The sequence below is a fragment of the Schistocerca serialis genome, chromosome 2 (genome assembly GCF_023864345.2).
Source record: "Schistocerca serialis cubense isolate TAMUIC-IGC-003099 chromosome 2, iqSchSeri2.2, whole genome shotgun sequence".
Lineage (NCBI taxonomy): Eukaryota > Metazoa > Arthropoda > Insecta > Orthoptera > Acrididae > Schistocerca > Schistocerca serialis.
The window spans coordinates 316683363-316710557 of NC_064639.1; the positions used below are offsets into that span (position 1 = coordinate 316683363).

The 27195-nt window shown below is 42.8% G+C and overlaps 1 protein-coding gene across 2 annotated transcripts in view; it reads left to right on the forward strand.

Annotated features, from left to right (window-relative positions):
* The first annotated feature begins 4973 nt into the window (after window positions 1-4973).
* Window positions 4974-27195, forward strand: part of LOC126455535 (cuticle protein 64-like) — a 30006-nt gene continuing 7784 nt past the window's right edge. For both annotated transcript variants that reach the window (XM_050091285.1, XM_050091286.1), the window contains exon 1: window positions 4974-5095. In XM_050091285.1, the coding sequence (XP_049947242.1) occupies window positions 5006-5095 (90 nt within the window). In that variant the 5' untranslated portion in view covers window positions 4974-5005. The remainder of the gene's footprint in view (window positions 5096-27195) is intronic.

Sequence of the window (27195 nt, forward strand, 5' to 3'; positions counted from 1 at the left end):
CATTCGCAACCGTCTCCATGAAGCTGGGCTACGGTCCCGCACACTGTTAGGCCGTCTTCCGCTCACGCCCCAACATCGTGCAGCCCGCCTCCAGTGGTGTCGCGACAGGCGTGAATGGAGGGACGAATGGAGACGTGTCGTCTTCAGCGATGAGAGTCGCTTCTGCCTTGGTGCCAATGATGGTCGTATGCGTGTTTGGCGCCGTGCAGGTGAGCGCCACAATCAGGACTGCATACGACCGAGGCACACAGGTCCAACACCCGGCATCATGGTGTGGGGAGCGATCTCCTACACTGGCCGTACACCACTGGTGGTCGTCGAGGGGACACTGAATAGTGCACGGTACATCCAAACCGTCATCGAACCCATCGTTCTACCATTCCTAGACCGGCAAGGGAAGTTGCTGTTCCAACAGGACAATGCACGTCCGCATGTATCCCGTGCCACCCAACGTGCTCTAGAAGGTGTAAGTCAACTACCCTGGCCAGCAAGATCTCCGGATCTGTCCCCCATTGAGCTTGTTTGGGACTGGATGAAGCGTCGTCTCACGTGGTCTGCACGTCCAGCACGAACGCTGGTCCAACTGAGGCGCCAGGTGGAAATGGCATGGCAAGCCGTTCCACAGGACTACATCCAGCACCTCTACGATCGTCTCCATGGGAGAATAGCAGCCTGCATTACTGCGAAAGGTGGATATACACTGTACTAGTGCCAACATTGTGCATGCTCTGTTGCCTGTGTCTATGTGCCTGTGGTTCTGTCAGTGTGATCATGTGATGTATCTGACCCCAGGAATGTGTCAATAAAGTTTCCCCTTCCTGGGACAATGAATGCACGGTGTTCTTATTTCAATTTCCAGGAATATATATATATATATATATATATATATATATATATATATATATATATATATATATGTGTGTGTGTGTGTGTGTGTGTGTGTGTGTGTGTGTGTGTGTGTGAGGCTACAGTGAAGATCTCTAGCTCTTTAAATAAGTGTCTGCACGAAAATCTTGGATGAGCTCCAGCAATTATCCTGATTACGCGCTTTTGTGCAATGAACACTCTTTTACTCAGTGATGAGTTACCCCAGAATATGATGCCATACGAAAGCAGAGAATGAAAATAGACGTGGTAAGCTAACTTACTGAGATGTATATCGCCAAAATTTGCAATGACCCTAATAGCATAAGTAGCTGAACTCAAACGTTTCAGCAGATCCTCAGTGTGTTTTTTCCAGTTCAATCCCTCATCAACGCATACACCTAGAAATTTTGAATATTCTACCTTAGCTACCGATTTCTGATCGAAGTCTATATTTATTAATGGTGTCATTCCATTTACTGTGTGGAACGGTATATACTGTGTTTTGTCAAAGTTTAATTAGAGCCAATTTTCAGAGAACCACTTAATGATTTTCTGAAAAACATCGTTTACAATTTCACCAGTTAATTCTTGTCTGTTGGGTGTGATAGCTATACTTGTATCATCAGCAAAAAGTACCAGCTTTACATCTTCGTGAATACAGAATGGCAAGTCATTAATATATATTAAGAATAGCAGAGGATCCAAGACCGAACCTTCTGGCACCCCATTCTGGATTTTTCCCCAGTTTCAGAAATCACCAGTTTTTTGAATATTATGTGAAGTGCTTATGTGAATGGAGCACACCTCACGATCGCTAGCTTGTGTGATCGGTAGGATTTTTTTTTTTCACCAGATATGGTTAGTGGAAACTGTGATATTATTGGATTTCTGACATTTTGCATATGAGAAAGGACAGCCATCGAGCTGTAGTTTGTAATGATACTAAGCATGACAACGCGAGAGTAAAGAAACGAAATCTGTTTATAACGTGCGCCTATACCAAGACGCGCGGCCAGCGTTTAAAATGTACTTTTAAACACTATGACTCGCTGGGCGCAGATATTTAAAATCATTGCCGCAGCGCTTGACAGCAAGAAACTGTGAAACAGAAGAAAGAACAATTTATCATTTATTAGGAAAATTCTAGAGTCTTTATAGTTAGTTGTACTTCTGGTCGCCGATATGTTAACATGTGCTTCATTACCTTTGATGTTTGGTCGCCGACTTGTTATGACGTGTTATGTAGCACCGCTACAAGTTATATTTCATTTAGTGTGAAAAACCACGTTATCACCAAGAGAAAAAAAACGCTTTTGTAAACCTTGTGACGATAAAAAATACTTACGCGCACGCCAGGACACAATTTTTACAAAATATCACACATACAAAAGCAGCGATTGTTGGACTGCTGCATGTATGAGAAAAACATAAAAATGTAAGTTTTGTATTCATTGTAAATTTGTTAATGTTTATAGTTTAACGCCTTTGTTCTTTGAGAATATATTGATGCTTCACTGTACAGAAAATCTATGCTTATTCTTTTCTTTGAATTAACCACAAATAATGTTTATGTTTAAATGAACTTTGTTACAGGTTCGCTCTTTATCACGGTGTCTCGATTGTATTTGGGAGACCATTAATGTGTTCAATTTCCGATCTGACAACTTTCACTGTTTTGCATTCATTTCCAATTTTTTTTTATTATTCAAATAGGTCCATTGGGTAATTTCGTTGAAGAGTCTGATTGCGTGAAAGCAATCCGGGTTAAGAGGTCATTTGAGAAACTATTTTCGCGCAATCAATCTGTACGTCTCCTGAACACAATCGAGGACCGACGCATCGGCGATCATTCATTAATTTTTCTCTCTTTCCAAGTCGTACCAAAAAACGGCCGAGGAGAACTGCTGTGAGTACGCAATCTAATGTTAAAGGTTGCATTCTTTATCTTGTCGGTAAACATTGCCATAAATTATCATCATCAATGTTATATTTGGTTAAATGTGAAACGCAAAAAACCTTTTAACGCTAGAAAACGGTGTGGTGGAGGAGGGTGTTTGTGCTCTCAAACGTCGCTGATGTACGGTCTGTGGTATTCAGTAACCTGTAATTAGGACATCGGGCGATTTTGACCTCCATGGCGGCGCCCTAACGATAGATACAAGTGCATAAAAGCCCAAATGGTGGCTAACGTACTGCACTTCATTCCATTCATGATGTGTAGACCATTTTTGCAGGGTTTAACTGTTAGTGCAATATGATTGCTGTATGTTTCTCGATCTGTACAAAATGGTTTGCTGCTGAGATTCTAGTAATTTGTCCATCTGCAGAAAATGGTGGTGGGTTTCAAAATATGTCATGAACTTTTAGATATGTAATTGTTCTGGTTTTCCCCTTTGTGTTTAGACACCAATGTGCTCCAAAAAGTGAGAAAAATAAAAAACAAGAACCTTAACATTCCTGACTCCAGCAGCAAATATAAACTAAGCCCACTCAGTGTTTCCATGAACGATCAGAATAAAAATGGGCACAATTGTTTAAATATTCCATACTGCCTAGCCACCCCCAAATTGTTTAAATGAACACTATTCCACACACTACAGTAAACTTCCCGACAAAGTCTTTAACTAAATAAATAATCTATATTCCTAGCACAGCTTTGTATTCCATAAATTTTTGAAATAAACAATAATCCACACATTGCCTGAATTATTTAAACAATATTCCATACACTGCAATCGATTTCCCGCCAAATAGTCAATCAACTGAGTCTTTTTCCCGCCAATTTCCAGGTGGGTGATGGGAGAGGGAGGGCTGGGGGATTTTCCCGAGTTGGAGGAGTTCGCCGATTTGCGGGGGAGGAATGTGGTGTCACCGCCAGACACCACACTTGCTAGGTGGTAGCCTTTAAATCGGCCGCGGTCCATTAGTATACGTCGGACCCGCGTGTCGCCACTGTCAGTGATAGCAGACCGAGCGCCACCACACGGCAAGTCTAGAGAGGCGTACTGGCACTCGCCCCTGTTGTACAGCCGACTTTGCTAGCGATGCTACTCTGACGAAGATTCTCTCATTTGCCGAGAAGATAGCATAGCCTTCAGCTAAGTCAATTGCTACGACCTAGCAAGGCGCCGTATTCAATTGATATTTATTATATGAAGCATGTATCATCAAGAGCGATGTTATACAATTATGGATTAAAGTTAAGTATTCCAGAAGCTACGTACTTTTCTTTATAGCATTCATTACGTATCCTGTTTCAGACCTCACGCCAGCCTGCGTGAGTTTAAGCGCGTGCCTTTCGGCTTCCTCTCATTGTGTCTAGGCTGTCTTGTCTAGACACAACAAATCCATCCTGTAAAAACCTCACATCAACAGTACTTTCCATTACTGCAAAATTTCCTGTGCAAGTTTTCGTTCAAAAATGGTTCAAATGGCTCTGAGCACTATGGGACTCAACATCTGAGGTCATCAGTCCCCCAGAACTTAGAACTACTTAAACCTAACTAACCTAAGGACATCACACACATCCATGCCCGAGGCAGGATTCGAACCTGTGACCGCAGAGGCCGCGCGGTTCCAGACTGTAGCGCCTAGAACCGCTCGGCCACACTGGCCGGCCAAGTTTTTGTGTTTCACCCTGTATAATATACGGGTATATTCGATTTCAAACGCAATAAATCCTTGAGCAGGTTGTCCGTCGTGATACACGCAATTTTAAAATTAGTTTCTTCTCTACCATTGTTAGATTATGGTTAAACAACCTGTGATCGTGTTTTTCCAAGCTAGATCAGCTTTATTGTGTTGCGAAAGGTAAAACATGGAGATGGCTGGCTGTTTCTATTGATGCTTCGCCGCAGGGACCAAGTGCTAGTTGCCCAGTTGTGTCGTAGCGAGATCAAGCTGCCAACGGAAGCAATTCCGCTCGTCAGCGTCCTCGATCCCATCTTGGGCTGGCCGCCCGTTCGAGACTAACGAATTGCGTAGTAGTGGCAATGTTCTCAGACTGCTTGTTAATTGGTCTCTGGCGGATACGGTGTGTATGTGTGTAAACGTTCGCGTGCCTGCGTGCTCGAGTTCCTCCGCAGAGCAGAAGCAGACAGGAAGAGGGAAAGCGGCGTTTCGCTTGGTGAGAATCTGGATGGTATATAAGGAAACGGCTGCGCTAAGAACTCTGTCAGTCATTCGTTGCCCATCTACCACGACCGCAAGAGCAACAATGAGGATCACGGTGAGTACCAGTTTCAGTTTAAAAGTCGTTCACTTCTTAGGCTGCGTTCCAAGCGGCACCGACAACGGTCGCCAGTCAACGTGAGTTTGATCACAGTGCGTGCGATCTCCTTCGTCAGTTTTTGACGGGATCAGGGAGATTAGGTTAGAATCCATTCTACGTATAAAATAAGTTAGGTTTTGACCTCCTAGGATGGGATGACTACCACGACGCCTCTATGCTTGGAGGCGTGTGTTGCGTTGTGGCTTATGCTATTAAAAAGCCGCCGAATGCGTGTGAATGAGCTATAGCTGTCTCGAAACAAACGTGGCGAGTACTGTAAACGCTTTCCTTAGATACTGAAATAACCAGAAATGTTTTACGAGCATATAAGGTAAAGGGAGAAACGTTCTGTTATACCGGGTGATCAAAAAGTCAGTATAAATTTGAAAACTGAATAAATCACGGAATAATGTAGATAGAGAGGTACAAATTGACACATGCTTGGAATGACATGGGGTTTTATTAGAACCAAAAAAATACAAAAGTTCACAAAATGTCCGAAGGATGGCGCTTCATCTGATCAGAATAGCAATAATTATCATAACAAAGTAAGACAAAGCCAAGATGATGTTCTTTACAGGAAATGCTCCATATGTCCACCACCATTCCTCAACAATAGCTGTAGTCGAGGAATAATGTTGTGAACAGCACTGTAAAGCATGTCCGGAGTTATGGTGAGGCATTGGCGTCGGATGTTGTCTTTCAGCATCCTCAGAGATGTCGGTCGATCACGATACACTTGCGACTTCAGGTAACCCCAAAGCCAATAATCGCACGGACAGAGGTCTGGGAACCTGGGAGGCCAAGCATGACGAAAGTGGCGGCTGAGCGCACGATCATCACCAAACGACGCGCGCAAGAGATCTTTCACGCGTCTAGCAATTTTTTTGGTTCTAATAAAACCCCATGTCATTCCAAGTGTGTGTGTCAATTTGTACCTCTCTATCTACATTATTCCATGGTTTATTAAGTTTTCAAATTTATACTGACTTTTTGATCACCCGGTATATACATTTTCGAAATGATTCGTGAGGACACTGGAAAGCAACAACTTCAAATAACTTCAGCAAACTGAGGTAAGTCAGTTAATATACAATTACTGTCATTCAGCGCGCGTTTGAAGTACAAATATAAATTTTAGAATGAGGTACTCTTAACACCTAAAATACTGAATAGTGGAGAACCAGACATCACATTTGATAATCACCTCGTATAACAAAATCGCCACCCTACTGCCATAAAAATCCCAGTAAGCAGTAATAATACAGTAATTCGTAGACACCTAATGTCCACTTACAATAAAACCGAAAAATATTCACTACATTAACTTTAGACATGTACATAACTTGAACTGATTATTTTTTGAGGCTGGAATTTAGGACTACAATTTCTGGATTCAGCAGTGGCATCTTGTAACAGCTGAACTGGTCACCTTTCACAACCCAAAAACGGATCACTATAGGAACTTTACGGGTAAAATACGACACACTTCTTACTTCAACAAATTATTTTTTTGAACTTATAATTTATGCCTAAAATTTCTCATGAAGATTTTGCCTACTTGTATTTTTCAGCAAAACTGCAATTTCAGTCCGTAAATTCCTAGCTATATCTCGATTACGATATTTTTTATCCTCAGGATTCCACGAGCTCCTTTCTTGAACTACACTTATCTGTTTTTCAGAGTCCATATTTCGTGTGTCAACCGATTCTATCGGAGGAAACAAACTGACTTTAGTTTCACCGAATGTCGTCCGCAGTCTGTGCTTTCGGACGATGAGATTGGCCGCATTGTGACTGCGTACGTCCTGGCACATTGATTTGAAACGCCTGACCGCCTTCGGCCAATGCTGCTCTCGTCGCCGGAATCCACCGCAGTGGGTGCCGCTTACATGTGAGACAGAATCTTGACCGTGTCAGATTGTACAAGTATCGACAGGCTTGTTCCAGAATTACTGTTGCGTTCCCTCCGACTCAAAACCCTCTAGCAGCAGCAGCCTCTAAGTACAAACGTATGATCTGAAATCTTTTCTGAAGGCATTTCCAGCGTGCGTAAAGCATTGTAAAACAATCTTCACTCCTCGAACATAAATTGCTCGATTTGTTAACCTAATTGTAAGAAGAGATAACGGTATTTTTTAAAATCCCATCCTTGTATTTGGTTCACACCTCGATGGAGATGACGAAAAAGGAAGATAACTGTTACACCTGAAATTCATGGAAGTCTCTGTTTTCGACTGGAAACGCCTTTAGTCGTAATCTGCTATATGAAATGGACAGTATGTTACTGGAAGCATTTGAGATGATGTGCAGCAGGAAGATGATAAAAGATAACCACACTGATAATATAATAGTTGGAAAGATAGACGGAAAAGATAAAACAGAAGAAGTCTGTGGAAAATTCCACAAGAAGAGTGAAGCTGTTGCTGAGACGTTCAGGGATAGTTAACTGAGAGCTAGAAGAAACAGTAGAGGGGGATGACCCAAGGTACAGTAGAACGTACAAAATATTATTGAGATTGCGATTTGGTAGAAGTGCAGAGATGGAAAGACTCATACATATAGGAAGAGACAGACGAAGGCGTCGAACAAGTCAATTGCCTCATGAGTTCAAACAAATGTATAATCGCTCTCACGCCAGGTAACAAAAGAGCTTATGCTTAGCTTCCAGAAATACTAAACCATGACGCGAAAAATCTGGAGAAGTTAGTAAGCATTACATAGTGACCTTTCGCCGAATGAAGTATCAGTGCGTCTTTTTACACATAACAGATACATGAGTCATCAATAATATATTCTCCTTCAGCGTTTACAACAGTATACCAATTCTATGTTAACTTCTTGACTTCGCGACTGTAGAAATCACGTGGTTTTGGGGCGAAGAATGTGTGGAGCCAGCCGGCCTGAGTGGTTGTGCGGTTCTAGGCGCTACAGTCTGGAGCCGACCGACCGCTACGGTCGCCGGTTCGAATCTTGCCTCGGGCATGGATGTGTGTGATGTCCTTAGGTTAGTTAGGTTTAATTAGTTCTGAGTTCTAGGCGACTGATGACCTCAGAAGTTAAGTCGCATAGTGCTCAGAGCCATTTTTTGTGTGGAGCCCTGTTGGATTGTATTTTCATCCGGGAAGGATATTGCAAGATCCCTTCGCTTCCAAACTGATACTGTTATTACTCAGCTTAGCCGCGAGTCCGTAGAGGGTGGTATATGTGACGTACAGTATAACTGGTCAGCATTTCCACCCGGAATTTGCGAGTGTAAGTCGGACCTTCTTGATCCGCCTTGGTGGGTCGTGTCGTCGGATTTCCTCCTACCTGTGGACGGTGCAGCTCTCGTAAATGTCGCCCCGTGCAGATTTTTCATTGGCGCATTGGATGTCTCTGTCGGTGGGAGCTAATTATCTGAAATTGCTGTCGATCAACTTTGGGGTATCTACACTCCTGGAAATGGAAAAAAGAACACATTGACACCGGTGTGTCAGACCCACCATACTTGCTCCGGACACTGCGAGAGGGCTGTACAAGCAATGATCACACGCACGGCACAGCGGACACACCAGGAACCGCGGTGTTGGCCGTCGAATGGCGCTAGCTGCGCAGCATTTGTGCACCACCGCCGTCAGTGTCAGCCAGTTTGCCGTGGCATACGGAGCTCTATCGCAGTCTTTAACACTGGTAGCATGCCGCGACAGCGTGGACGTGAACCGTATGTGCAGTTGACGGACTTTGAGCGAGGGCGTATAGTGGGCATGCGGGAGGCCGGGTGGACGTACCGCCGAATTGCTCAACACGTGGGGCGTGAGGTCTCCACAGTACATCGATGTTGTCGCCAGTGGTCGGCGGAAGGTGCACGTGCCCGTCGACCTGGGACCGGACCGCAGCGACGCACGGATGCACGCCAAGACCGTAGGATCCTACGCAGTGCCGTAGGGGACCGCACCGCCACTTCCCAGCAAATTAGGGACACTGTTGCTCCTGGGGTATCGGCGAGGACCATTCGCAACCGTCTCCATGAAGCTGGGCTACGGTCCCGCACACCGTTAGGCCGTCTTCCGCTCACGCCCCAACATCGTGCAGCCCGCCTCCAGTGGCGTCGCGACAGGCGTGAATGGAGGGACGAATGGAGACGTGTCGTCTTCAGCGATGAGAGTCACTTCTGCCTTGGTGCCAATGATGGTCGTATGCGTGTTTGGCGCCGTGCAGGTGAGCGCCACAATCAGGACTGCATACGACCAAGGCACACAGGGCCAACACCCGGCATCATGGTGTGGGGAGCGATCTCCTACACTGGCCGTACACCACTGGTGATCGTCGAGGGGACACTGAATAGTGCACGGTACATCCAAACCGTCATCAAACCCATCGTTCTACCATTCCTAGACCGACAAGGGAACTTGCTGTTCCAACAGGACAATGCACGTCCGCATGTATCCCGTGCTGCCCAACGTGCTCTAGAAGGTGTAAGTCAACTACCCTGGCCAGCAAGATCTCCGGATCTGTCCCCCATTGAGAATGTTTGGGACTGGATGAAGCGTCGTCTCACGCGGTCTGCACGTCCAGCACGAACGCTGGTCCAGCTGAGGCGCCAGGTGGAAATGGCATGGCAAGCCGTTCCACAGGACTACATCCAGCATCTCTACGATCGTCTCCATGGGAGAATAGCAGCCTGCATTGCTGCGAAAGGTGGATATACACTGTACTAGTGCCGACATTGTGCATGCTCTGTTGCCTGTGTCTATGTGCCTGTGGTTCTGTCCGTGTGATCATGTGATGTATCTGACCCCAGAAATGTGCCAATAAAGTTTCCCCTTCCTGGGACAATGAATTCACGGTGTTCTTATTTCAATTTCCAGGAGTGTATTTACTCGAAATTAACTTTCAGAATGCCGTAATATCACTTTTATTCCTATTAGATCAATAATGAAACACTCATGTCACAAACTACTCGTAGCCGAGAGCATGGCTACCATCGAACAAGACAGGAAGAGCTCTTAACGCCGACTGCCGACTGAGGCGCGCAGTCCGTATCTCTTCTAGTTTCGCCACAGTTCGTGGATTTCCGATCAAGTTAGTACTTACTAAGATATGCATTTGTTAATGAACGGGTGTGAATTTTAACGAGGCAAAATTATGGTAAATAGTTTTAAACATCCAGAGGCTCCTCCTAGTATTCATGTTGTCATAAATGACTTTAATAATTAAATATAAATAAACAAAATCTGTGACTTTGGTGCTAAGGTGGCGGTACTTCCCGTCATATATATTTCCCAGGCTGACGCTTGTTGCTACGGTCCAGCGCCGATCCCACCCCACTACGCGCGACATATGGTCACTTCGTCAACTAGCCAGCCAGCGTGGGAAATGCTCTCCGACTCATGGCCGGCTAAGGACTACAGCATTTCCTAACTATCGTGAATACATCAATAAGAGACAATAATTTATTAAAACTGATATAAATGTCTTCCTCACGTAAGAGGCACCTTACAATATCCCTTGAAAGCTGTTCGATAGAGAGCGGAAAAAGTGAAAATCTGAGGGCGCAAGAGCAGGTGAATAAGGTTGGTGCGGAATGACTTCCCAACCCAACTTCTGTAAAGTGTTTTTTGTCATTCTAGCAGAGCGCTGACTGGCGTTATCGTGGAGTAGGATCACATCATGCTGTCTTCCTAGTTATCCTCGGATTGCGTCTGCAAGACGTCTCAGTTGTTGTCAATAAACGTCAGCAGTGATGGTTACACCTGAAGGAAGCAATTCATAGTATAACACACCGTCGCTGTTACAGGAGATGCATAACATTATCTTTTGTCGACGCGCGCATGTCTTTGTATGGGGGGTTTCTGCTTGTTTTGGCTCAACCATTTCTTTCTTTTCCTTATGTTAGCAGAGACTCACCATTTCTCGTCATTAGTAACGGTAGATGGTAGTAAAGGTTGGTGTTTCTTCACGGGCCAACTGCCGACGAGCAAGTAGAGATGCACATATGGTCACCCGTTGATTTTTGTGATCTTGGTTTAGAGTATGTGGCACCCAGACGCCTGATTTTTGAACCTTCCTCATTCGACGGAAAGTCGCACGGTGGTGGGATGATCACAGTTCACCACATTTGCCAGTTCTCGAGTACACTGACGTGGATCATTATTGGTTAATGCGTTTAAACGATCTTTATCAAACTCTGAAGGTCTTCCTGGACTTGGAGATTCACTAATGATGAAACGATCCTCCTTAAAACGAGAAATCCATTTTCTTGTCGTGCTGTGTCCAATGGTATTATCCTCGTACACGGCGCAACGAAAATGTACCGATTTCTCCACTATGCACTGCATTTTCTAGCATCCTTAGCTCCACTTACTGTCTTCAAATGACAAAATGATAATATGTAATCTCAAATAGCAACAGTGAACTACAAATAAAAAAAGACAATCGGTAAATCAATCCATATCAACCAGAGTACCAAGATGCAAAACAAAAACTCTACGAACTTATACATTAACCTAATACAAACCTGCAGCATAGATTTCATAGCACCCCCTTATAACAGGAACTTTTTACTCTAGAAAGGGGAGGCATCGTGACCTATCGTCAGGAAGCGTGATTCGGTTGGTGTAGCAACTCGATTTACTGTACAGTGTCACAATCAAAATGTTTCAACGTCCAATGGAACGATAAATGACGGTGTCGTTGGCTCAAAAAAGCGCCTTACACGGATGGTCTTCTGATCAGACCCATTTGTAGCAACATGTGCTGAAGGATTAGCTCTGAAACCTTATGACCAGAGTTTCGTGCACACTTCAGTAGAACGTTACGAGTCTTGTCCTTTCCATGGTGTACACTCCCAGCTAAGGCACATAAATTAAAATGTTTCCTCAGATTCCGCTCACAAATCTGGGAGCATGATTTCTTTGTAACTTGCAGACATTTCATTCCATTACCTGAACCTATGCCATGCTTACCGTATAGGGGGCGACCTCTAGGAGGGATCAACCACCAAGCAGTCTTGTGAAACCCAACTCGCGCTTTTCTCACGTGAGATCTAGAAATCCGTGGATCATGGCAATCAGGTAGATATCGTACATGTATTTCTTGACTCCCGTAAGTAAGGAAGATATAAAAAGCAGATTAGCACTGACAAAAGGGGCATTCCTTGCCAAGAGAAGTCTACTAGTATCAAACATGAGCCTTAATTTGAGCAAGAACAGCGTCGTATACTAGTGAAACATGGACTGTGGAAAAAAGGGAGTCGAAACATTTGAGATGTGGTGCTACAGAAAAATGTTGAAAATTAGGTGGACTGATAAGGTAAAGAATGTGGTGGTTCTCCAGAGCATTGGCGAGGAAAGGAATATATGGAAATCATTGAAAGGGGAAGGGACAGGATGGTAGGACATCTGTTAAGTCTTCCATGGGGCAGAGAGATTTATAGAGGATAAAAACTGTGCAGGAAAACAGAGACTGCAATACATCCAGCTAATAACTGAGGACGTGGGCTGCAAGTACTACTCTGTGATGAAGAGATTGCCACAGGAGAGGAATTTGTGGCGGGCCGCATCAAACCAATCAGAAGCCTAAAACATTAATTGTTTCATATTTTTATATAACCAATTTAAGATTTTACTTAGCGATAAGAACTGCGCCATCCAGTCACTTCCTGTTTCATAAATGTAACGCGTTACCTGAGATGGAGTCTAGGTCAGGTGCCAGAATAAAAATTCTAAGACGAAATGATGACTCAGCCTTGAACTTAATTATCAAGTGATCTAGCAGTCCGAAACTAAAATAGTCGTTATCCACTCGACATCTCATTGTGGCGTTGCATTAAGAAACGTATTTGAAGAAACAGAAATGGAATGAGGTGGTCAAATTACGACTCTCTCGAATACTGTCCGTTGTTTTCCTACTATGTCAACTCATTCAGTTACTTTGAACTCTTCTGCGCTGACGAATTCAAACGTCTCTTTCTCCGACTGATACACTTGATTATGTCGTCACCGTTATCTTCGCCGATCGTGAAGATTCGCGTTCCAACAGTTTCATTCAGTCAGTTCCATATCCACATCCGTGTGTACACTGCAAGCCACCTTATTGTGCGAGGCTGAGGGTAATTCTGGTAGCAATATCATCTCTCTCTTTCCCTGTTCCTCTCGCGAATTATGTGTGAGAATAACGACTGTCGACAAACTTTTGCATGAACTCTACTTTTTTTCAGATTTTATCGTGGCGATCATTTCGCAAGACATATGATCCAGGAACTAATCTATTGCCCGACTCTTCTTGAAAACCACTCTCGCGGAAATTCAACAGCAAACCTAACCATGAAACTCAACATCTCTTTTGCAGCGCATGCTGCTGGAGTTTATTGAGGGACTGCATTAAGCTTCTTGCTTACTAAACGACGCCGTGTAGAAATGTTCCACTTTTCGTTGAATCTTCTTTACCTCTATTAAGCCAATCCGGTACGGGTCGCAGACCTAAAGAGCAATACTTAAGAATGAGTCTTTCAAATATTTTGTATGCTATTCTTTCGTGGATGAATTACATTTCCTTAAGAGTCTTGGGATGAATCTCCTCATGTATCTGCTTTTCCTACAGGCCAACTGGTTGTGGACTGCAAATCCACATTGCTACGCTTGGCTTGAAATCGCTCCGGAGTCCATTATTCACTCATGAATCTTACGACGTATATCGATATCAGCATTACCGAATATACAGGGTGGCTCAAATGGCTCTGAGCACTATGGGACTTAACTTCTGAGGTCATCAGTCCCCTAGAACTTAGAACTACTTAAGCCTAACTAACCTAAGGGTATCACACACATCCATGCCCGAGTCAGGATTCCAACCTGCGACCGTAGCGGTCGCGCGATTCCAGACTGTAGCGCCTAGAACCGCTCGGCCACTCCGGCCGGCAATATACAGGGTGATTCAAGAAAATATGAAAATATTTTAGTATGTTATTCTACAAGTAAAACTAAAGAAAAAAGTTCATATAAACAAAGGTCTGTAAATGTTTAGTTGCGGAGTTACGGCTAATAAAAGATTTTGCCTGAAATTTAGCAACTTCGCTAATGTGAAGCCATCGCAAAACTGTACGAGGTTAAATTAAAGCACGATTTCCATTTATTTTGTTGGTGTTGGTCTGGTGACTCTAATAAATCATGTACCAGACGTGTATCTGCAGTAGTTTTCCAGAACATACAAGAAGCAAAGATTATTATGCAAGTAAATTTGTTTACTTTTCATTAAGGATGTAGAAACGCTATGTCATTGTCGGAAGCTGTTAGTGAGTTGTTTCGGTCGTTTCCTAACCTTGAAACGCGTTAGTTTTCTGTATTGTCCAATGAAAGAACATAATAATAACAGTGTATTTAAGTGAAACCACATAATAATTATTGTAGTTTGTAGATTATTTATGAAATAGGGATGCCTTTCAAATTTACGACAGAGGAATACATCAATATGATGTTTATTTATGACAAATGTGATGGTAAAGCTACGGCTACAATTAACGAATATCGCGTACTTTATCCAACTCGGAGGCTTCCAAATGCAGGAACCATTAGCAGAGTATTTCGAATGATACGGGAGATAGTTTCTTTACCTTCATCTTCTCTTCAGGTATTAGGCAGGAATTGCCTGTTACGGTACCAATCTCTGTCGCTGTCTTCCTATGTCTCTTCTCCCGTGGCACTTATAATTTCTTACCTTTAAGGGAAGTCTCTCACTCTCCATTCTTTGTAGATGTTCATTCTATTTTCTTCTGAAATCTCGAATTTTATCATTGAGGCTAAAGACTTGCAGTTCTTTTCTAATATTTTGATTTCGTAGCATGCCTTCTCGTGTGCAACCTTTAACACCTCTAAGGAATTTCATTTCTTGTGCCTGAATCCGGCTTTCTTGCTTCATGGTAATCACCCATGTCTCACTTCCATAGAGCAATGTGAGAACTCCAACAGTTTTGTAAAATTTAATTTGAGCGTCTTTCCTGGTTTTGTTTTTGTTCCACATACCCGACTGAATTTACTAAGCTTAATTTCAATATCTCTGCTGTAGCCATATGTCATTTCACACCCGAAGTAACTGAAATCGCTTACCTGCTCTAAAATCTTCTGATCTATCACTAATTTGGTTCTGATTGGTTCTTTCCCCATGAACGCCATTGTAATAGTTTTTTCTTTTGAAATTTGCATGTTAAATTTTGCACTTATTTGTTTTAGCAAGTAGATTCCTTTCTGAAGGCTGTCTTCCTTATCTCTAGGATCTCTGCATCATCGGCATATAGTAAATTATTTAAAAGTATGTTCCTGTCTAGGTTGATACCTTCCTGAAATTCTGGTTTCCATATACGTATTATTTCATTAATGTAGATGTTGAACTAAGTTGGAGACATGCAGCAGCCTTGTCGTACCCCTTTGTTAGTTGGTGCCTCATTAGTTGTTTTACCATTGATATTTAGAGTGACGTTTGTGTCTTGATATAAACATTTTATCGCATTTACTAGATGCTTTGGATATCCGCGATTCGTCATTATTCCCCAAAGTGTTTGTCTATTGACCTTGTCAAAAAACTTTTTTTAACGTCAATAAAAGCAATGTGCGTTTCTTTATCATAATCTCTCCGTCTATTATTTGCTGTAGAATAAAAACTGCATCTATTCTGGAGCGCCTTTCCCTAAAAACCATTTGTTCCTAATGCAGTACTGCTTCTGCTGTGTTTTCAAGTCTTCCATTTAAAATCTTAGCATACACCTTGTAGGCTGAGTTCAGTAAACTTACTCCTCTCTTTGGCCGGCCAGAGTGGCCGTGCCGTTCTGGGCGCTACAGTCTGGAACCGAGCGTCCGCTACGGTCGCACGTTCGAATCCTGCCTCGGGCATGGATGTGTGTGATGTCCTTAGGTTAGTTAGGTTTAAGTAGTTCTAAGTTCTAGGCGACTGATGACCTCAGAAGTTAAGTCGCATAGTGCTCAGAGCCATTTGAACCATTTTTTGAACTCCTCTGTAATTACTGCACAGGCTTATATCTCCTTTTTTTAAAAATTAATATCACTCTAGCTGTTTTCCAGTCTTTGGGAACACTCTTCTTCTTCCAACATTCGTTGAAGAAATGTAGCAGTTGTTGGCGTAGCATCATTCCTCCATATTTTAATAATTCAGCAGTAATGCCGTCTTTTCCTGTTGCTTTTCGGTTCTCAAGTGATGTTAGTGCAGATGTTAATTCGTCAGACTGTATTTCGTCTAATCCTTTCTCTTCTAGTTGTTCAATTTCAGTTTCTTGTGCTGTATGATCATACCGCAACTAGCTTTAATGATTTATCCACTGTTCTTCTTCAGTACTATTTATTTGTATCTTCTCTCTTTCTGTTGTGTTAAAGGCTTTTTAAAACCTTATATGCCATTTGTTGTCTTCCGTGGATATCATGTTCGATATTAGAAATAAACCTATCCCAGTGCTCCTGATGCGCTCTCCCTACTACGCGTTTAGCGTTATTTCTTTCTCCTTATAGTATTGTTTGTTCTCAGTAGTGGGGATGCTGAAGTGTTTTATATGTGCATCCCGTTTTTCTTTGACAGCTTTCATTATACCCTCATTCAAAATTTTTAGGCCTTTTGTTTTCTGTATTCTTTTCTTTTTACCGAGAGTTTTTTCTGCTACTCTACATACAGTATTCTTCAGAGTTTGTGATTCTTCTTCTATATTGTTTTTAGTTTGTAAGTTTGCTAGTTCTTCATTTAATCTCCATTGGTACAGGTGCCTGATGTTGTCCTCTTCAAGCAAGTTTAGGCCTACCTTATAAACGCTTTGATCTTGTTGGTTTGTTATTTGTTTAGTTATTTTCTTCCATTTTGTAAAAAGATCTATTCTGGAGATTAGTAAGAAATGATCTGATCCTAAATCTTGCCCTCTATAAATTCTTGTATCCCTTACTTGGCCTGCTAGCATCGATATTCATGTCGCTTAGTATATTTACTAATTCTACTTCCTTTTGGGAAATTCCTCTCACATTCCAGGTTGCTACTTTGATATGTCCATTTATCCATTTTCGTTTGTCCTTTTTCAAAGCCTTGATTTACCTTTGAGACCATCCTGATTCCGAGGCTTGTTTGGGTACTGGGAGTAGTGTATATTTTCTGGGAGTTGGTTACCAGCCATCCGCTCAACCCCGTTCTAGGAGGACCAGGATTTTCGTTCTGGGTTATCTCCCTCAGCCGATATGTTCCTGTTATTTAAAGGCGCCGGAAATAAGTTCGCCTTTCATCCTCTCCCATCGGTTTTGTAGCCTGTATCCACATTGTGTCATACATTGTCTAGGGGTGTCACGGCTCATGCCTTCTAGTATGTGGGAGTAGAGTTTGTTGGTAGAGCTGCATTGAAAACTTTACTATTAAAAACAGTCTTGATCACGATTTATTTATCAAGGTGACCGGTTCCGACCACTACTGTGGTCATCTTCAGACCATTGAGTAGGAACCTCTTTCTGTTGAAGAATCACTAGTGATCCTCCAACAGAAAGAGGTTCCTACTCAATAGTCTGAAGATGACCATTGTAGTGGTCGAAACCGGTCACCTTGATAAATAAACCGTGATCAAGACTGTTTTTAATAGTAAATATTTGTAAGGCATTGATCACTGCCTCTCCCATAATGCATTCAAAAGTAATTACAGCATTGAAATCCTTGAGGACTGATTGATTTCTCAAATTTCAGTGGACGTTTCCCAGAGTTTTGTTTCTGCAAACAAGTTTCGGCAGCCTGAGCGGACTCCAGGGTCCTTTGCCAACCTTTGATTGTTGGAGAATAGAAAAGAGAAATAAAAGACACCCTCAGGCCTCGAAACCTAATATCATTGGGGTCGAAAGAGTAAGAGTTGGTCAAGGGAGGTCGATAGGAAAGAAAACAGAAGAAGCCTGGCACAAGTAAGCGTAAGTAATGTCAGATTTAGCTAAGGGCCCATGTGGTTGCCACCCACATATTCTCAAGACAGGAGCCCCCTTGGGGGACTACTCTTTGTCTGGACTCTCACCAATTGACCTGTCTGGCATAGGTGACACTTCAGGGAGCATAGCTCACTCCAGAATAGCTCAGTGGATCACTGATACACACAAATCTTCTCACCAAAGTTAAGGTGGTAGTCCTTGAGGAGGCAGTTTTTCTACTTAGCGTTCATAATCAGTACGAGCGCTCGATTCGTGAAGACGATGTTGGGGATATTATGGATGCTGTTTAGCCCGGGTACCAGTTCAACGATTAGGCATTTCAACGATTAGGCATTTCAAAATCTAAGGTATGGCGTAAAGTACAATAATCTGTATTCTTACCATAAACAAAAAGTGTATCATTTACATCCGGGAGAACCTGCCCTTCGCTTGGAGCTGTGCAACTGGTTAAACGCTACTCGTCAGTTCCACAAATACATTTTATCTACCGCTAAGGCACTGTTTACTCGAGATGGTATAAACAATTTACATTACGAGCACGTATGGTCTGAAGCAAACCCACATGCAACAGTGCAACGCAATTCCCAACATCGATTTAGCGTAAATGTGTGGTGTGGTATAATCAACACACACTTTATTGGACCATTCATTTTCCCAAGACGTCTAACTGGCGAGACGTACTTGCAATTCCTTCAAGAAGAACTGCCCCGCTTGCTCGAAGATGTTTCACTTGCACGCGATTGCAAATGTATATTCAACATGACGGCGCGGCTCTACATTTCAACAACGCCGTTACTACACATTTAAATGGACATTTTCCCCAGAAATCGATTGGTCGTGATGCTACACGTCCGTGACCACCCAGATCGCCCGATTTTACACAAACAAATTTTTGTGTATGGGGATGGATGAAAGACATAGTTTATGAGGACAATGTCAATACACGTGAGGCATTACTTGCTCGCATTATTAATGCAATAGACGAAATTACGAACAACCCTGTGAAAATGAGACGAGCAGCAAAATCTGTTCATACATTTGCGGCTAAATGCATTGAAGTCGATGGAGACATTTTTGAAAATTTATTATGAATGTATTGTCAAATTGTATGTACACTGTACAACTTTCTGAGCTTTGTTTTTTTTCGGTTTAACATGAATTCACGTGTGCTGTGGTATTAATAGAAGCAGATTAGCTGACACATTATATAGTTTTAATCAACGTTATTGCCGTCATTTTACTAACATTAAATTCTCTACAACTTCTGTTGAAAACTTTGTGCAGTGGTCTGGAATTTAAAAAAACAAATTGGTCCAAGTGTTTAATAAATTAAAAATTTTACGAAATTTCTTCTTTGGTTCTCTGGATGTTCTGTAAAACTACTGCATATACACATCTGGGACATGTTTTATTAGATTCACCAGATCAGTAACAACAAAACAAATGGAAATCGTGCTTACTTTAACCCCGTACTGTTTTGTGATGGCTTCATATTAGACAAGTTGCTAAATTTCAGGCAAAATCTTTTATTAGCCGTAACTCCGTAACTAAACATTTGCGGACCTTTGTTTATATGAACTTTTTTCTTTAGTTTTACTTGTAGAATAGAATATTACAAAATTTTCATATATTCGTGAATCAGAATCACCCTGTATGTTCACCACTCATATTTACAGCTTGAAGAAAAATAGAAGCAAGCTTCGTGCTCAACATCCTGTTGAGGAGCAGGTCATTGGAGACCTAGCACAATCTCGCAATCGGGCTCCCCGGTGTGTGGGTTGACCTGTTTGCAGAAACGACGACAAAAAACAAAACTGGACGGGTGGTCGGGGATTTGACAGGCCGTTCTCCGTAATATGAGCTCAGTAACGTACCAGTACGCCACCTCGTTCACGCTAACCATGAGCGGTACACTTAGGTAGGTGCATGGATGTGCTTCATCATCCATGCGGTCTTTTAATATCGGAAAGTATGTTTGAGGACATTTTTAAAAATATTTTACGCTCCTTACGCCTCAGGGTTCGAGTAATGACCTACTTGATGGTTAGGGACTTCTCAGCTGTATACCAAGCTAACGGACAGTGGGGCAAAAGGAGTCCCAATTAGAAACATTTGTGATGAGATTAGCAGTTATGACTTTTGCTTTACAACCAAGAGAAACTTGCCGAAAACTTTGGTCGAAGCCAGAGAACTGGAACTATTGTTCATTTAATTCTAGGAGAAAATATTCTCAGGTGAAAAAAATATGAAGCCTAATGAATGTGAATATGTACTGGTTTATGCGAATACCGAGTAAAGCTGTTGATTTCTCGACATGTGAAGTTTCTTTTCGCATGAAGAGCATAGCGCCCTTTAATGCCTTGCTCTACTTTATTTATTGCTGTCTGGATTCCATTTACTTGCGTCTAAGACAAAGGTCCTCTTCTTTTTCTACCTTGTACTCTATTTCTATTGTTAAATTATCTCTACGCGGGAAGGGCGATAATCGGCCCAGTCATTAGCCTATGTATTGAGGGAAACCTCTCTTAAACCGCAGTCAGGTACATGTTTTATTCTACGTTCTTTTAGTCCTATTAGTTAGTTCTGTTCTTATCCCGTTTCATCATCTGAGTTCAATAGTAAATGATGCAGATGCCATACAGTATTGTTGGGCTGCATTTGATTATTGTCTTGCTTTTCAGGCTCCATGCATTCTTTGACAATATGTACTGGTTTAGGGTATTCGACTGGGGAATTTAGAGTGATCGTGGTTACAGTTACTAGTTCCGTTGGGTTGTCTGAGTCTGTTTTTTCCTACTTCCGCTGTCGGTTGGATCTGAAGTTTTTGTAGCAGTACTGAGTTGATGTGTTCACAGACAGTGTTGTTGCTTCTTCGTGGAGATAATCTGGTGGCGTTCCCTTGCTGATTTATTTACATAACCGCGAGATTGCTACAGCGAGAGCCTCTGTGTGGACAAGATAAGATTTGGAGGCACGACTGGCCACAGTCTTTGTTTAGAAAAGAAGCAACGATACACTTACAATAGATCAAAGAAAACGGAATGCAGTAAACTGTACTAGCTTGGGGATTAGAATCTTCCAAGGATTTGCTCGGCAGAAACTACGTGAAAATACCCTGCCTGTTACCTGCAAGTAAAAAATGGAGGAGAACGGAGCAGTTTAACTCACAAAACTCCGTGTCACTTAAAGGATAGTTGTGAAACAGTAAGAATTTCACCAGAGGATACTGTAATTAAGATCACATCGAATATATGTCTTAGCTCAACAAATATCCACACGACTACATTAAAAATATGTATAAATTAAATTATTCCGAAGATCAAATTTATATTTAAATTAATTGTGCAAAATCCGTCAGAATAATAAACGAAAATCCCGTATGAAGGGATGTGGAATGACTCCCTTACAGCAGAAAAGAGATGCAGCTATTTTAAAATGCGTCTGAACTCAGCCTCTTACAGCGGCAGTGCTCTTCTGTATGACATTTAGCCGTCTATCATTTAATTGTACATTTTCACGTTTTTGAGGATAATCAATACCACGGGTTCCTTTTGTAACTTCACAAAACACTGGTCATAATCTGACCGACAGGTGACTGCGCCGCTTTTAGTGCAGGGATATTGGATTTAATCCAGTTGCTTTCATTGCTGTTTCAGCTACAGTAACAGAATGATGTACAAAATCAACCGGACTTAAAAAAATAGGTCCAAGCAATATTAGTGGATTCGTTTTCGCCTTTCATTTCGGGCAGCATTCAATAACTGTGACATTCGCTCTATATAAGGCTTCCTCGTAGCTAAATCTTCATGCTAAATGTACCGAAAGCTTCCTTCTGACATATTTACGAATTTAGCTATTACATACACCATTAATAACCGATCGTTTAAAACCACATTTTGCACTCTCTCGATGTTTTCATCTGTGAGTAGAGTGTTGGAATGTCCTTTACATTATTCATCCTCATGAGAAGTGTTACCACATTTGAATTCAGTGCTTATTTCTTAAATTTAGTAAATGAAGCAGTCTCTTTCCAAACTTTCAGCAATTCTAGATAAATACGTGTTGCCGATAAGCAGTTGAAAACAATATTATGTCGGTTTTCCATTTAGTTGTAACAGTGCACGACACGACTACTCTTAAAATCACAACTTCTCTAAAAATTTGTGTAAATTAAACTGCGTAATATCCATCCGCCGGCCGCTGTGGTCGAGCGGTTCTAGGCGCTTCAGTCCGGAACCACGCGGCTGCTACGGTCGCAGGTTCGAATCTTGCCTCGGGCATGGGTATGTGTGATGTCCTTAGGTTAGTTAGGTATAAGTAGTTCTAAGTGTAGGGGTCTGATGACCTCAGATGTTAAGTCCCATAGTGCTTAGAGCCATTTGAACCATTTGAATATCCATCCTATTTTCTCCTTGCTGCATCATAATTATATCTTTTATGTGTCATACCGATCTTAACATTTACTGACTCTGTCAACGTATTTAATGGCCAATAGATGTGTTTTAAACTAACAATAACAACGGCACATGTAGAACATCACGCGCTACAATTTATGGGAGACCCGGCGCCACATCGTCATAAACTATAACTTTCTATTTTTAAGAGTTCGATGATTACTACACAAGAAGTTAGGCGTACTGCGAAACTAAGGCTACAGTGTGTTGTCAATCTGTTAATATCGCAATAACGCTGTAAGGGCGTGAACGCGGCGTGGACGCCAGTGATCGTTCAATGAAGCGCCATTGTCTTAGGTCATCTTCAACCCTCTAAGCCTGAAATCAGCTCGTCAACCACTCTCATATTACTTCATTAATTTATCGTTCCACACATCAATAGCCGAAAGCGCTGACGCGTGCTATACCGTTGGTCCTAGACCTAGAGACAAATGATTCGAATTCTGATGGAAGGCAATAGTATGGGTAAAGCTATACTATGCTGTCGTGCGACCACATACGCTTACGTTACACTGAGATGCACTCAGTCAAATGCTAGACACTGTAATTTTCTCTATCGTCATTGATGCGGCCCGCCACAAATTCCTCTCCTGTGCCAACCTCTTCATCTCAGAATAGCACTTGCAACCTACGTTCTCAATTATTTGTTGGATATTTTTCAATCGCTGTCTATCTCCACAGTTTTTACCCTCTACAGTACCTTCAAGTGCCATGGAAGTTATTCCTTGATGTCTTAATCCATGTCCCAACATCCTGTCCCTTCTTCTTGTCAGTGTATTCCACATGTTCCTCTCCTCGTCGATTCTTCAGAAAACCTCCTCATTCATTATCTTATCAGTCCATCTACTTTTTATCTTCCTTCCATAGCACCACGTCTCAAACGCTTCGATTTTCTTCCTTTCCGGTTGTTCCACAGTCCATGACGCACTGTCATACAATGTTATGCTCCAGACGTACCTTCTCAAAAAATTGTTTCACAGATTAAAGCCGATGTTTGATACTAGCAGACTTCTCTTTGTCTGTGCTAATCTGCTTTTTATGTCCTCCTTGCTTCGTACGTCATGCACGATCTTGTTTCCAAGGCAGCAGAATTCCTTAACTTCCCGGTTCCCAATTTTTATGTTGAGTTTATCGCTAAATTCATTTCTGATACTCCTCACTCCTCCCGTCTTTATTCAGTTTGCTCTCAATGCAAGTGTGTGTTCATTAGACAGTTCATGCCATTCGACAAGTCCTCTATTTCTTTCTCCTTTCACTGAGGATAGCAATGTAAAACATTATACTATAACTGAAAGCTTTTCTCTCTGAATTTTAATCCCACTGTTAAACCTTTATTTTATTTCTGTCACTAGATGAATACCCGACGTTACCCGGGTATGTATTTGTTCCAGTCTTCTAATAGTCCATCTCCTCATTCCCACTCTCTCTGTCCATCTCTCCCTCCACCTCCTCTCTGTCCATCTCCTCTTGCCTCTCTCTCTCTGTCCACTTCCTACTCCCCACCCCATCTCTCTGTTCTTCTCCTACCCATCTCCCTGCTCATCTCCTCCTCTTTCCATCCTCTGTCCATCTCCTCCTCTCCTCTGTCCATCTCCTCCTCTTCCCATTCATTGCCCATTTCCGCTATCCTCTCCATCTGCTCATCTCCTGCTCCCCCTTTACTGCCTATGCTTCCTCCACCTGACTGTGTCCATCTTCTCCTCTTTGCCTTTTCTGTCCATCTTTTCTGTCCACATTTTCTTCACCTTTTCTTTCTCTCAGTCAATTACCCCTCCCACTTTCCGCGTCCTTCTCTTGCTCCCCCCCCCCCCTCTATCTGTCCCCATATCCTTCTTCCTCTCACTGTCTGTCCATCTCCTCCTTCCTTTTTTCTCTCGACTTTATCCCGTTCACTCCACATGGAGGCTGGTGGTTTTAACTCCCTCAGTATTTCTTTCCACATTTTAACTAATATGTGTACCAAAATTGGTTGAAATTGGTACAGTGACTTAGGAAGAGATGTGGAACATACATGAGTACACACATGTATACACTAAGTGATCAAAAGTATCCGGACACCTGGCTGAAAATGACTTACAAGTTCGTGGCGCCCTCTATCGGTAATGCTGGAATTCAGTATGGTCTTGGCCCACCCTTAGCCTTGATGTCAGCTTCCAATCTCGCAGGCATACGTTCTATCAGATGCTGGAAGGTTTCTTCGGGAATGGCAGCCCATGCTTCACGGAGTACTGCTCCGAGGAGAGGTCTGTCAGGCCTGGCACGAGGTCGGCGTTCCAAAACATCCCAAAGGTGTTCTGTAGGATTCAGGTCAGGAGTCTGTGCAGGCCAGTCCATTACAGGAATGATGTTATTGTCGTGTAACCACTCCGCCACAGGCCGTGCGTTATGGACAGGTGCTCGATCGTGTTGAAAGATGCAATTGCCATCTGCGAATTGCTTTTCAACAGTGGGAACCGAGAAGGTGCTTAAAACATCAATGAAGGCCTGTGCTGTGATAGTGCCACGCAAAACAACAAGGAGTGGAAGCCCCCTCCATGAAAATCACGACCACACGATAACACCACCGCCTTCGAATTTTGCTATTGGCACTACACACGCTGGCAGATGACGTTCACCGGGAATTCGCCAAACCCACACACTGACATCGGATCGCCACATTGCGTACCGTGATTCGTCAATCCAAACAACGTTTTTCCACTGTTCAGTTGTCCAATATTTACGCTCCTTACACCAAGTGAGAGGTCGTTTGGCATTTACCGGCGTGATGCGTGGCTTATGAACAGCCGCTCGACCATGAAATCTAAGTTTTCTCACCTCCCGCCTAACCGTCATAGTACTTGCAGTGGATCCTGATGCATGCAGTTTGTAATTCCTGTGTGATGGTCTGGACAGATGTCTGCCTGTGACACATTACGACGCTCTTCAACTGTCAGTGGTCTCTGTCAGTCAACAGACGAGGTCGGCCTGTACGCTTTTGCGCTGTACGTGACCTTTCACGTTTCCACTTCACTATCCTATCGGAAACATTGGACCTAGGGATGTTTAGGATTGTGGAAATCTCGCGTACAGACGTATGACGCAAGTGACATCCAATCACCTGACCACGTTCGAAGTCCGTGGGTTCTGCAGAGGGCCCATTCTGCTCTCTCACGATGTCTAATGACTACTGAGGTCGCTGATGTGGAGTACCTGGCAGTAGGTGGCAGCACTATGTACCTAACATGAAAACCGTATGTTTTGGGGGGTGTCCGGATACCTTTGATATCATAGTGTACGTACCTCCATTTTTATAGTGTGTTTGTATTCTTTCTTCGCTATACATGGTAATTATAAAGAACGCGAAACATTTCAACAAAAAATGTTACAGATAAATAGCCAAGAATAACGTAAAAAATGATACATCATATGAAACACAAACAATCAAATTTTTTTACAATTTTGTATGTGTATACCCTTTGTCACACGACACATATCTGATCGATAGCCCAACTCTGTCCATGCCCGATCCAGCATGTCAGGAGCGACCCTAAGAACAGCTTCCACGACGCGATGTCATACGTCTTCCAGGTTCTGTGGTAGAGGTGGAACACAAACGCTATGCTTGATTTAAATCCACAAGACAAAACCACAAGGCGTCAAGTCCGGCGACTGTGCTGGGCGCTCGAGTGGCGCCAGGTCAGCAGCCGTAACACGGCCCATTCAGAGACGTGGCGATGTCTTTTCAAGTAATGTTGTACACAGTTGTGGAAATGTGGAGGAGTGCCATCTTGTTGACAGATGGAAATCCCTGTCTTCAGTATGAAGTTGTACAATTGGCCGCAATTGCAGCTTGTCAAGATGGTTGATACCATTCACAGTTCTGTTAATGAAGAAGAAGGGTCCATTGACTACCTTATGAGATACGACATAGAACACGTTTACTTTATCAGAGTCCTGGACTTGTTCGATCGTTACATGTAGGTTCTCTACCCCATATGCCTATGTTGTGTCAAATAATATTTCCCGAAATACGAAAAGTAGGTTTGTTATTGAAGAGTGAATTGTAGTGAAGTCGTCTTTTTCAGTATGGTTCTGCTTATGAATGCAGATCTGCAGATGGCACAGTTTCGCGTCCTGGTTTGTGGCTTGCAAGAAATGCAATTTGGACGGCTTCATTCTTAATCGCTTACGAACGATTTTCCACGATGTTGGCTGAGTAATGTTCAACTCTGCACAAGGTCTCGAGAGGTAGACTTTGTATGAGTTCGCAACATCACGTCCCTTACACGGTTCACTGTCTGTTCTGACGCTCCCGGTATGCCCGAACGTCGTCCTCAGATTTCTTGCTCCACCTCGCTACGCTCTTGTAGTTCGCCTCCTCAGTTGAGTTTTAAGTACGTCTGATTGCCATGCAGCGGGCCCTGATTCGATTTCCGAGTGGATCGGAGATTTTCTCCACTCGGGGCCGGCCTTTGTAGCCGAGCGGTTCTAGGCGTTTCAGTCTGGAGCCGCGCGACCGCTACTGTCGCAGATTCGAATCCAGCGTCGGGCATGGGCGTGTGTGATGTCCTCAGGTTAGTTAGGTTTAAGTAGTTCTACGTTCTAGGGGACTGATGACCTCAGATGTTAAGTCCCATAGTGCTCAGAGCCATTTGAATCATTTGAATCTCCACTCGGGGACTGGGTGTTGTGTTGTCCT